At 50.7% G+C, this 12,649-nt stretch overlaps 1 protein-coding gene across 2 annotated transcripts in view; it reads right to left on the bottom strand.

Annotated features, from left to right (window-relative positions):
- The window catches only part of SEMA6C (semaphorin 6C), a 35,197-nt gene that overhangs the window by 3,445 nt on the left and 19,103 nt on the right, over nucleotides 1–12,649 (bottom strand). Inside the window, exons 4-18 of one of the 2 annotated variants that reach the window (XM_081967770.1) lie at nucleotides 12,307–12,364; nucleotides 11,750–11,806; nucleotides 11,559–11,660; nucleotides 11,316–11,406; nucleotides 10,363–10,485; nucleotides 10,123–10,211; nucleotides 9,606–9,823; nucleotides 9,318–9,449; nucleotides 8,907–9,062; nucleotides 8,636–8,809; nucleotides 7,326–7,463; nucleotides 6,917–6,994; nucleotides 6,102–6,157; nucleotides 5,137–5,187; nucleotides 3,510–3,656 (exon numbers count right to left, since the gene is read on the bottom strand). In XM_081967770.1, coding sequence (XP_081823896.1) covers nucleotides 3,510–3,656; nucleotides 5,137–5,187; nucleotides 6,102–6,157; nucleotides 6,917–6,994; nucleotides 7,326–7,463; nucleotides 8,636–8,809; nucleotides 8,907–9,062; nucleotides 9,318–9,449; nucleotides 9,606–9,823; nucleotides 10,123–10,211; nucleotides 10,363–10,485; nucleotides 11,316–11,406; nucleotides 11,559–11,660; nucleotides 11,750–11,806; nucleotides 12,307–12,364 — 1,670 coding nt within the window. The remainder of the gene's footprint in view (nucleotides 1–3,509; nucleotides 3,657–5,136; nucleotides 5,188–6,101; nucleotides 6,158–6,916; nucleotides 6,995–7,325; nucleotides 7,464–8,635; nucleotides 8,810–8,906; nucleotides 9,063–9,317; nucleotides 9,450–9,605; nucleotides 9,824–10,122; nucleotides 10,212–10,362; nucleotides 10,486–11,315; nucleotides 11,407–11,558; nucleotides 11,661–11,749; nucleotides 11,807–12,306; nucleotides 12,365–12,649) is intronic. The other variant, XM_081967771.1, reaches the window with a different exon arrangement.

The following is a 12,649-nucleotide window of genomic DNA, read 5'->3' as shown; positions in this document are numbered from 1 at the left end:
ATGGACATTGGGTTGGGGTAACTGGGGGTGGGAGGCTTTTGGGTAAACGTTTGATATGTAGAAGCTTTTTTGCTTCAGATCTCGCTTCACTTTTGCTGTTTTTATTTCCTGTCCAGTAAAAGTACCTTTTCTCTAATGAATTGGAGTTGGGGGGTTTTCTTTCTTGGATTTTGAATGAGGCACGCCCGACATGTTGGCATGGCTACAACCTCCTAGAGAAGTCCGGCTTGCCCTGGGCACCACCGAGATTTCTGTGTCCATCCGGAGGTGCAAAGGACCAGCGTGTTTACACACACAGTGCAAGGAAGAAAGTGGCTCAGCCTAAAACCCGGGTCGCTCACGAAGGGGAACGGAGACCCCCGAGGTTATCAAGAGCCTCTTTTGTCCCCAAAACCAGGGAGAAATTTGTCCCCGGGAGTATAAAAACAGTCTGGGCGTTTCCAGGGAAGGTGGAAGAGTGATAAAAGCTCTGCTGTTGATTAAAAATACCTTACAGAGGTTGGGGTTTTTTTCCCACCCCCTTTTAAAAGCCCCAGCCGAGTTTAATGAGCCGGCTTCTTTTAAATAGTGTAAATGGTACAATTACATAATAAGGAGATTCAATTAAAGGCAGCCAAACAGGTCAACAGAGCCCTCATTTATGCCACGCTTGTAATGACCCAGAATAATATAATCCTGTTTCATGAGGGGTAAAAAAAAAAAACCTTTATTTTCGTTGTGCCCGGCTGGAAAATTAAATTCGCTGACGTCACCCTCCCAGGGAATATCTATTATTTGTGAACACAAAACGCCATTCCTTCACCACTAATTTGATTTTTAGAGGGAGAAAAAGAAGAATACTTTTCTTCCTCGTTTCTTTCCCCCGAATCGCTCGCAGCCTTCTATTAATGGCCGTCTGTAACTTTAAGGACCAAACCCAGCAACTGAAATCATTTTTATCAGTTTACATTTCTTCCTCTCTGCTTCCTGAAATCCCCCAGATGAAAACAAGAGGAATAGATATAAAAACCCACAGCAGCGTTCGCAGGACGATCAGCTAAAGTATAAAGACGTAGCGATCGCACTCATACGGCACACGAAACCTGGCTGAAAGTTAACCTGGTTTGTTTTATCTGTGGCTTTTGGGTGTGCTGGGAAAAAACCCAACCCGTTTGGATGACTTAAGCAGAGGAAGCCAGAAAATGGCACAAGATGTTGACCTGCTTGGTCAAAATGCATCGTGCGAATGCAGCCAGCGTGTACGAAAGGGAAGGCCAAGCTTGCACAGACAGCTCATGTGCAAGAGGCAGTGTGCGCCAGAGACGCTGCATAAAAAGCGTGGGCGAGTGTGACTTCTTGGGCACGTGTTTTCAATTAAAAAGAGGCTGCGCTGCTTTGCCTCACGACATCACCCAGGCGGCGAGTGGCTGGTTTGCCAACGTGGAAAAAAGAATAAAAAGGGGAAAAGGAGGGGTGGTATTTGAGGAGGGGGGGCGAGAGGGTGAACGGGAGACAAAGACAAGAAAGAAAACAGAGGAAGGGGAGAAGGGGCCGAAGGAGCCAAAACACCAGGAAAGGGAGAAATATTGAGACAAAGAATGGCTAGATGTCTTTGTGTGTAAGTGTGCAAATGTGACACCGAATTAGTGAAGCCAGACACCCCGAACCCCATTGCCTTGCAGGCCCCTGAGTGGCTGGTTGGCATCCAGAAAGATGCCTTGAGATTTTAGGGTGTGTGTGTGTGTGGGGGGGAAAGATCCATGCCCCTTTTAGCACCTATGAATTGGGAAAACGGTTGGGGAAAAAACCTGGTTTTTGTGGGTCATTTGTGCTTTTTCCAACTCACACAATTTCCTAGGCTAACAAGGGCCCTGCTGAGGTTTTTCTTTTTTTGGCAGGGGGGGGTATATGGTTTTCCTTCCCCCACTTGCAACCAAGTCTTGGAACCTACTCAGATTTCCAGCAAACTGCAAACATTTCCACAATCTGTCTGGAAAGTTGGTGTTTTTGGTTTTTGAAGATTTTTAGAACTGTTTTCTTTTTCCTCCCCGTTCTCAATGCCCTGAGGGGTTAAGGTTGCCTTTTTTAAAATTTACATATTAAAAAGTTTTATGTATTTTTAGCTCTGGAAATTATGGATCCTTGGCGGAGAAGTGTCGCCCCATAAATCTGGATGCCGTCAAAAGCGCAACGGAGAAGCATTTCGCTTTTTAAAAGTTTCAGCTGTTAAACGCATTTTCATTCAGCTGGAACATTTTCACGAGGCTTTTTCAAGACTGCTGGGTGTTGGGGCTTTTTCTTGGTGGAGGAAGAGATAAAGAGAAATTTCCATTCTCTGGTTTTTTGGTGTGTGTGTGTGTGTGTGTGTGTGTGTGTGTGTGTGATTTTTCTCTTGCGCTCCAGACCAGGAAAAAAAAATTAGCAGCTTGCAAAGTTTTGCTCCAACTCTGCAGATGTTTTTATCAATTGCCCAATATTTTCTCTCCTCCTTTGCAACGTAATAAAAGGGCTTTTTACTTTTTTTAAAAAAAATATCACAGAGTTTTTGTTTGAGGAGGTGGGGAGAGCTGGAGATCAGGAAGGAAAGAAATTCACTAGTTTTATCTCGCCTGCCACAGCTTCCCTCCCTCCCTCCCTCCCCCGGTTTCCAGACAAAGCAAAGTCTGGGGGATTTTAAAAAATTTTTCCCCCAAGAGAGTCTAAAGCAGCAACTTTCCACTGCACGAACGGCGCGCAATGGCTCACTTTGGGGAGACTGTGGTTGCAAGCTTTTCGGTCAAAGCAAAACACCTGCACATTGTTTTACCACAACACGCTACAGCTCCCAAATGCCCTTGAGATGGGTCAAGTCCTATTCTGAGAAGATGCCCAACCTAAACAGTGGAAGATGTAGAAACTATCACCCCAAACAGGTTGGGGGGGGCTGTGTCTGCCCACTGCCAACTCAAACTTCTTAGCTTCGTGGTTGAGCATGTGGAAATTTTGGAAACCAACACAGGAAGATTCTGGCCGGAGCAAAATGGGGACCAGGCTGAAGTCACCACAACGGGAAGCTAATGCAGATGATAATCAATCACAACAGGAACTCACAACGTTGGCTGGGTTGCAGGAGAAAAAAAAAATCAACTGTCACAACCTCCCTGATTCTTTAGCCTTGCTAGCAGTGGATGATGGGGTTTGTAGCCCCAACAAGAGAGGAAAAGAACTGGAGGATATCTGGCCGTGCAGGTTTTCTCCACTCAGCTGCATGTGAAATAGCGCCAGGCTGGGTCCTTGCTTTGCAGGCAGGGGCATCTCACAATCACACAAACACACACACACGGCCCCCTGTGCCTGCAGGGAGCACCTCTGGGAGACCCCACCCCATGGCACATGCAGTGCGCAGGTCCAACGGTGCACAGTCTCGCTCGCATGCCCCCACCATTCCAGGTTGTGGGTTAGATTCCCGCCTGCTTCAAGTTAGTCACCTCGTGCGGGCAAGCATTATTGGGGTGGGGGGGGGGAGAGGGGGAAGAGGAGCACCTCCTTACCCTGCGTGCTCACAGCCACGTGGAGGGTGAAACGGGGGTCGCCCGCACCAGGGGCTGGGTGGGCGCCGGGAGCCAAGCTAGCGGAGGGAGACCCCGGGGGCGCCTCTGAGGAGAGCCCGGAGGACGCCGGCGTGGTCTGCGCATCCCCTGCGTCAGCAGTGACAAACACACCATCAGGATTGAGCCTGTGGCCCTCCCCGAGTGGCCTGCAACCTCAACCACAACCCAGCAGGGTTTCTAGACCGAAAGGATTTGAACCAGTCTGGGGAGGGAGGTACATCTTTCAGAAGAGCTCCAGGCCGTTTCTAAATCTGGATGACCTCCCCCTAAAGGGGTCAATGAAGACCCACTTGGCTGAAATGCAAGTCCGGTTCTTTGTGCCCTGAGGGGGCACGGCCTGAAGGACGCTATCTGGGACCCAAAGGCTGATCCGAAGCCTCCCCTAACCCTGGTTTCTCCTTTGCTCTTTGCCAGCCCTCCCCCAAGCGCTGTGCCCCCTGCCCAGAACCCCTTCCAGCCAGCCACGTTGGCATCTCCTTGCAGGGCACAGAAAACAAGCAAGGGGGGGTTTGCAACGATTGGGGAGGGTGACTCAGATTGGGCCCGAAGATCCCATCCACCTCGTGCAGGAGGAAGACGGAAAGAACATTTTGGGGTGCTAAGAGACACCCTCCTCTTCCTCCCCTCCCCACAAGATTCCCCCCCCTGCTCTCAGCCTCTTCCTTTAGCCCCCATAACAATAACCTCCCCGCCTTCCCAGTCTCTCTCTCCCCCTCCCCAATTTAATCAAGGGAATTTGCTCCCCTGCTGTGCAATTAATGGTCTTGCTTAGGGATTTAATTGCCTTCCTTCCAAGGGATTAACTCCACAATTGCCCAGTTGGGAGGGGAGGGAAGGGGGGGAAAGAGAGACCCCTCCAGTGATCCTGGCTGGTGGAGGGGGGCTGTCCCCCTCTTCTCCCCAGCAAAGCAAGGGGTGGGGCACTGATTATTCACAGAAAGGAAGAAATTGTGTGCCAGAAATTTGCTGTCCCTCGGCATCCTCGCGATGCCAGCAATGGCCCCCCATCTTCTTTGCAGAAGTTACCCCCTCCCCTGAGAATCTCCACAGACACCCTAACCCCCAACCCAAAGATTTACAGGCCACTCGTCCTTTTTTGCTCCATGCTCTCTGGAGGCGTCTGTCCAGCAGCCCCAATGAGCCAGAAGCAGGTTTCGCATGGGGCACCACCCGAGCCCATCTTCGGTGGGACTTTATGTGAGATGCGGGAGGGTGGGGGTGGGTGTCCCCCTCCTTTCCTAAAAGGGAATCTCCCCACCTTGGCAATTTGGGGGCAGGTGGGGGTGGAGCCAAGCTGGCAAGGTGGGAGAAACTTACTTAACCCACATGTCCAAAATAGCCATGAATGTCGGTCAATGTATGTCAGTTCATCACACCCCTCGCATGCACCCTTTAGGGCAAAGTCAAACTTGGGCACTTTAAGACGAGTGGACTTCAACTCCAGTCCACTCCTCTTGCACCGGTTTAGAAATAGGGAGATGTGGCCGAAAAGCAGGAAGACATGATGGATGGAAGGAAGATGGACGATGGAAAAGCACATTTGGAAGAGAAGACCGGGGTTACTGACCGTAGGCGGAGTCGCTAAGGCTGTCGTGTTCCCCCATGGACGTCACACCGTCTGGAACAGAAAGGGGGCAAGTCAAGAGCTGCAGTCAAAAAATGCCAGACACAACCACAGGGGCACAACCTCTGGGCACACTGAGCCAGATTGTGGCACCCCCGGTGAGCCCATTCACAGCCATGAAATGAAGGGTGCAAACACGTGGTGGCCCCAAGAACTCAAACTCATTGCTCTGAATAATGGCCGGTGGCCAGGAATATCACCGGGCTCTTTAATTCCTCCCCCAAAATGCTTGAAAATTTTCTTCCAAAAGCTGTCACCCTGCCAGGCCAAATGTGCCAACTTGGCTTCTTGTCATGCGTCCGTTCGCCTCGACCCACAAAAAAATTGGTTTCTAGATTCCAGCCGAAAACAGTTGTTTCATTTCAGCTTTTTTTTTAATGAATTAGAGAGTAGGAGAGAGGGCAGGAAAAGGGAAGAAGAGGGGAGGAGTGGTGGAGAGGAAGGGGAAGGAGAGGAGGGAAAGGAGAGGAGGAAAGAAGAAGGGAAGGAAGGAAGAAGTAGAGCTGTTGTAAAATAAGATAGGTGTACGGGGTGGTAGAAAAGCCAACTCGATTATATTTTTAAACTTAGAGAGAGAAAAATTATCAATGCTAAAAGATAACACATATTATTAACAATAGTTATGAGATTGCACATTTGCGAATGTAGGTAAGAGAAATAAAAATAAAAAATTGGTTTCTAGATTCCAGGCAAAACAGGGAATGAAAACAATTGTTTCATTTCACCTTCTTTTTAATTAAAGAAATTGCCCTTTTTCCAGCACGAATTCCAAGGGAATAATAAGGAGGCTGTAGGTTTTTGCAAGCTGCGGTGGGCAGCCCGAGGGCACGGCCCATTGATGGGCACGGCAGAGGGGTGGGTTTCAGGGGGGTCTTGAGGTGTTTTCTGCTTCTCTGAAAATCACCCACCTTGACAGTTGCCCCGGGGCTTGGTGGCGTTTTCCAGATCTTGCTCAAATCCGCTTCTGCAAGGAAGCAAGAGAAGAGACGCCTCATTAAATTAAAGGTAAAGCTAAAGGCTCCCCTCACACATCTGTGCTAGTCGTTCCCAACTCTAGGGGGCGGTGCTCCTCTCCGTCTCAAAGCCAAAGAGCCAGCGCTGTCCGAAGACGTCTCCGTGGTCATGTGGCCGGCATGACTCAACGCCGAAGGTGCACAGAACGCTGTTCCCTTCCCACCAAAGGTGGTTCCTATTTTTCTACTTGCATTTTTTATGTGCTTTTGAACTGCTAGGTTGGAAGAAGCTGGGACAAGTCACGGGAGCTCACTCCGTTACGCAGCGCTCGGGATTCGAACCGCTGAACTGTCAACTTTTTCTGATCGACAAGCTCAGGGTCTTAGCCCCTGAGCCACCGCCTTCCTTCATTAAATTAGCAGCCACTAATTAGTCGATTGGGCGGCAGGGTCTCTTTGTATAGACTAAAACCCTAACCTCTCTGTTTTGTTTTTTTTAAATCAATTTTTATCTAAGCCGTTTCGAAAAGCGTGTTTCTAGTCCTCACGGAAAGGAAGGCAAACAGAAGAAAGAAGCCCCCAACCCAAATTCAAGTTTTGGTTTCCTAAATTCCAGGGAGAATAAGGAGCGGGAGCGGTTGTTTCATTTCAGTTAAAAGAAGATAAAATAAAAAAAACAGTTCTTTTTCCAGCACGAATTCAAAGGGAATAATAAAAATTATCAGGATAGGCAAGACTTAAAAATAAAACACGCAACGCCTTCGGATGACCTGATTTCGTTGCCGAAGTTTGCACAAGTCCCGGAGGGCAGCCAGACGCAGTAGGGGTCTCTGGAAGCCAGGCAGCTCCTGCAAGGAGAGAAAGAGAGGAGGGAATCGTTTGCACGCATCTCCCCCTCCCCTTTAGAACTGGGGGTGGGTGGGAGGGATCTGCTCTACAGGGTTGTTGTGTGCACCGACCCCCGTTTTTCTTGAAGGAGAAGCACAACTGAGAGGAAGGAGGGAAGGGTTTGGTTCCCAGCTATAGAAGCACAATAGAGCCTCCAGAGAAAGGGGGAGTCTATCCCAGAACACCACCAAGTCCTCTCTTTGAACTCCAAAGCCTAGAAATGTCCCTAGGGATCCTTCCCAGGTTCCCACCCACCGTAAAGTGAGACGCCGGGCCCCTCGACTCTCCTACCTGCGGCAGGTGCTGTGGGCCCCACAGCGGCTGAGGGGCATCCGGACCACGCAGCCGGAGAAGGCCACGTAGAGGGCGTGGTTTGCCTTGTCCAGCTGCAGCCCCAGGACCTGCCGGTCCTCACGCTTCACGCTACACCTGTGCAGGTAAGGCAGAGAAGGGGGGGGGAGTGAATGCTCTGCCTCTCTCTTGGCAAACTCCAGGCTGCAAGTTCTGTGTGATTGGGGGGGGGAGGGGGGAGGTCGGCCCAGAACACGGCAGTGAGAAAACTAGCATTCAAAAATACAATCTCTCTCTCTCTCTCTCCCGATCTCTCTTTGTAGCCTATCATCTCTCTCTCCATCCATCCTGTGTCTATCTACCTGTCTATCTATCCATCTATCTACATCCATCCCTCCATCCCTCCATCCTGTGTCTATTTAACTACCTGTCTATCTATTAATCTCTGTCTCTGTCTATCTATTCATCCATCTCTATCTATCATCTATCTATCTATCTATCTATCTATCTATCTATCTATCTATCTATCTATCATCTATCTATCTATCTATCTATCTATCTATCTATCTATCTATCTATCATCTATCTATCTATCTATCTATCTATCTATCTATCTATCTATCATCTATCTAGTTTCTATATCTATCTATCTATCATCTATCTATCTATCTATCTATCTATCTATCTATCTATCTATCTATCTATCTATCAATCATCTATTCTACTATCTATCTTACTATCTATATCCATCCATTCATCCATCCATCCACCCACCCATCATTGATCTGTCTGTCTGTCTGTATCTATTTACCTACCTACCATCCATCATGTGTGTCTAACTACCTGTCTATTTATTTATTCATGTCTGTCTGTCTGTCTGCCTCTCTCTCTCTCTCTCTACCTAACTATCCTCTCTCTCTAGCATCTCTCTACCACCCGTCTGTCTATTTATCCATCACCTCTCTTTCTCTCTTTGACATCTATCACCCTTCTTTCTATCAATGATCCTTCTATCTATCTATCATCTACCTACCTCTCCATCCATCCATCCACTCAAAAGATCTACGTTCCATCTTCTAGGACTGGGTTGTCTTAAGAAAGAGGGGGGGGGGAACCCCAGGGGAAGAGGAGGAAGCAGCCTTTAAAAACAGGCAAATTTTTAAAAAAAATGCAGAACGGGGTTGAAAAGGAGCAGAACTTCACTGGAGGGGGGAAGAGCAGCTCCTGCACCCATTCCCATGGATCCTTTTTTAACGGCCTTGCGGGAGGGCAATTGAATTGGGGGGGGGGGGCAGGCTCTGTGCTCCTACCGGGAGGGCTGGTAGACGGAGACCTCTTCCAAGAGGAGGGTCTGCATCGTGTGGTTGCTGGTGGGCCGGGAGACCACCTTCAGCACCGTCCCGTCTTCCGAGCCCAGGAAGAGCACGGTGACGTTGAGGGAGGGGCCGGCGGAGGCGTCCACGGCCAGGCGGGTCAGCCGGTACCTGCGTGGGGAGGGAGAAGGGGGGGGAAAGCAAACGACGTCATAACAACCGAGGGCCTTGGGGGAGGGGGCTGCCGAAGAGACCCGCTCACTCCTACCTGCTGGAGGTCTTGGTGAAGCAGGGCTGGCCGCCCACGGAAGACACGGCCTCGTCCAGGAGCGGGTGGGACTTGATGAAGCTCAGCATGGCGTCAGGAAACTCGTTGGAGGTCCGGTACCCCGCGGCCTGGCCCACCCCAGCGCAGCTGCCAGGTCTGCAGAGGGAGGGAGACCCCCCCAAAATAACAGGAGGCAGGTGAGAGAAAGGGTAGAGCCCTGAGGGCTTTGAAACATAGCCTCAAGACACTGAGGACTAGAAGGGAAGGAAGGAAGGAAGGAGGGTGGGATAGAAGGAAGGAAGGAAGGAAGGAAGGAGGGAAGGAAAGAAGGAAAGAAGGAGGGAGGGAGGGAAGGAAGGAAGGAAGGAAGGAAGGAAGGAAGGAAGGAAGGAAGGAAGGAAGGAAAAATACCTGGGGGTGGGGACTTTGTCCTCAGAGATGGGGGTCCAACCGGCATCCGTGTTTTTCTGCTCTTTGAACCTCCCCCGGAAGACCCTCTCCACTTCGTCCATGTCGAAGGCGCAGACGGCTGAGCCGGTGATGCTGGGTCAAAAGAGAGACGCCCAAAACAGCCTCAGAATTCGGCCTCTCAGGTCCTGCAAAGTCAGTCTGAGATATCCCTCTCTGCAGGATTCACACTCGGGTCCTGCCCGGCCGAGCTTCCAGACCCGGACAGAGATGGCGGCCGGCCGAGGTTACCTGTTGGACTGGGTGGTAAAGACACCGAAGACGGCTGGCCGGCCGTTGACCAGGATGACGTCGGTGACAGCCTGAAGGACGTCGAAGTAGAAGAAGGCGTCCCCGGGGACCGAGCAGTTGAGCCGGGCCTTCAGGAAGGATGTCCAGTACTTCTCCAGCACCCGTGGGGAGCCTCCCATGTCGTTCTTACAGACTCTCCCCACGCGGGAAAAAATCACCTGGGATTTTCCAGAGGCAGAGAGGTGAAGACTAAACCCCATGAAAATCTCCCCCGTTTCAAGGGAGATAAAGGTGGGCGCTTATCAACCTTATCCCGAAAGACTTTGGCAGACTTCTGTTGGACTCTTTACAAACTATTTGTGACTCATTAAGGGCTGTGAATGAACGTAATTCGCAGCCGTTTGGGACTAAGCGCGGGGTTTTGTACTGTCTCAGGAAGCCTAGGTCAGAACAGGGGGATTCCCGCCCCACAGTTCTTCTCCAGGCCCTTCCTGAAGTGGGACAACGTGGCACTCACCCGTCCCAGCGTGGTATATTCCACGGAGATCTCACGGAAGAAGAAATAGACAAACTCCTTGTATTCCAGCGCGTGAATAAAATGAGGTTCTGCGGGGAGAAAACAGCACTGAAAAGCGTCACAAATGTGAGGCAAGGGTGGGCATTTCCGGAGGGGTGGGGAGGAGCCAACGGTCTCTGAGCATGGGAAGAAAGCCAGAGAGGGCGAAAGCAGCTTAAGGGACGTCCGAAGCGTCCTCACCTCGTAGCGACTTGGAGTCGTACTTGACTGTCCGTAGCACGGGGCTGCGTTCGCCCAGACTCCGGTAGATGACAGCATCGCTGGCTTGGAAGTCGGCTACGGTGGCAGAATAAAGATTCCCGTCTGGAAGGGGGGCGAAAAGGGGAGGAAATCTGTGGGGCTGACTGGTCTGTGGGGGTCACAGCATCCAGGAGCCACTTCCTTATCAGCAGGGGAATAGAAACAGCCCTCCGCTCTTTCAAATCCTTTCTTGTTCCGGGTCTCCATTTTTCCAGTTTTTTTCCAGAAACAACAAATTCTTTCTCCAGTCTCTCCCCCTTAAACTGGGCTAATTGTCGACCCATCTGCCACCTTTCTTTGCTCATTGATCCACCCCTAATTAACTCTATATTTAAATTATTTCTGTGGCTGCCCACCTCACCCCAGGGACGCTGGCTTCCAGGCACGGAAGAAGTCTGGGGTGATGGGGAGGTGACTTTAAGGTAAAGGTTCCCCTCGCACAGATGTGCTAGTCGTTCCTGACTCTAGAGGGCACTGCTCATCTCCGTTTCAAAGCCGAAGAGCCAGCGCTGTCCGAAGACGTCTCCATGGTCATGTGGCAAGCATGACTCAATGCCGAAGGCGCACCGAACGCTGTTCCCTTCCCACCAAAGGTGGTTCCTATTTTCCTACTTGCATTTTTTACGTGCTTTCGAACTGCTCGGTTGGCAGAAGCTGGGACAAGCAACAGGAGCTCACTCCGTTACACGGCGCTGGGGATTTGAACAGCCCAAACTGACAACCTTTTCTGATCGACAAGCTCAGCGTCTTAGCCACTGAGCCACTTGAGGTCACCCTGGGGTGACTTTAAGAAGGTAGAAAAGTGGATTTAATCTCCCCAAGTCTATGAAACAGCCGGGGGAGGTGGGGTGGGGGGTGGTATGGAGCTGTGGCTTTTTCAGATGCCAACCTACCTGCAAAGATGGCCACGTTGGTCTGCTTGGTATCAAAGGGGCATCGTGCCTGCCCATTCAGCTCCTCGCCTTCCTGTTGAAAGTCGCTGATCTAGCAGCCAAGGGGAAGGACAGTGGTCAATCAAAGCCCCTCCCCCAGAGGAAGTAGCCCCACCTCTAAAGCCCCCCAAAGCCCCTCCCTGGCATTGCCAGGGCAGCCAAGGGGGTGGAGGGACCCCCTCCCCAAGATTCGCTCGCTTCTACCTTGTACGTCCGGCACACCGGGTGGAAGGCATTGGTGCCACAGGCCAGGAGGGATCCTTCGTTCTTGGGCACCAAAACTTTGATGTAGTTGTAACACTCGTCCTGGGGTTGGGAGAGAAAGGTCAGCCCCGATGCCCAGCGGGGGTGGGCAAGGGTAGAGAGGTGGTGCCCTCTGGACGGGCTGCTCTTACCCGAAGCTTCCCGCGGACGGCACAATTCTCTACGTCCTGCGCCTTCCAGGTGAGATGCTGGGAAGGGAAGGCAGAGGCGTCAGAATGAGGCAGGGAAACTGGGGTCAGATTGCGGAGAGCAACAGGGGGCCACGAGGAGAAGAGATTGAGTGCAGCCCCCAATGCGAGAAGCCCTTCACTAGCAGCATTTCATTTAGTGACCGTCCGAAGTTACAACGGGGCTGAAAAAAGTGACTTGCGACTATTTTTCACACTTACGACCATCGCAACATGCCCAGGGAAAAAAGGACAAAGGAGGGAAGGAACGTGGGGGAAAAAATATCCAAAAATTTGATATTTGGGGCGGGGGGCACAAACGAAGGGAAATGTTACTCAGAAGACACAAACAGACCAATTTTTTTCCTGTGGACTTTGAAACAAACTTTCTGGAGGCCAAACAATAACAGCAAAAAAGAACAATATAAAACTTCTGGGAAAATGTTTCCAGGGTGGGAGGAAGTGAAAAGAGAAGACCCTCCACGCCAAAGTCTGGGCACCAGGAAGGACATCCAGCTCACCCTCTGGGGAGAGAAACTGCTTGCAGTCTGTCCGAGGTCAAAAGCGAAGACGTGATCCCTAAAACCCAGAAAGGGGGAAAGTGGGGAGAAAGAGGGAAGGAAGAGAAAGAGAGAAACAAGCCTCGATGAATATGAAGAAAAGTATCCAGTGGAAAACATAGTTTTGTTTTATGCTTTTGAGCTGCGAACATCCTCCAATTTTTAATCTCTGCATCCAAATTTGGTGGAGAAGAAAAAGAGAGAACCCCCCCCCTCCCCCAGTTCTGGGTGCTAATTTCCATTTTCTAAAGCTCTGCCCGAATCTTTAGTCTTTCGCCGTGGGTGAATTTAGGGACTAGCAGCC

Source organism: Natrix helvetica (genome assembly GCF_964273705.1).
Source record: "Natrix helvetica genome assembly, chromosome: 16".
In the NCBI taxonomy this organism is placed as follows: domain Eukaryota; kingdom Metazoa; phylum Chordata; class Lepidosauria; order Squamata; family Natricidae; genus Natrix; species Natrix helvetica.
This window is presented reverse-complemented; position numbering and strand designations above follow the sequence as displayed.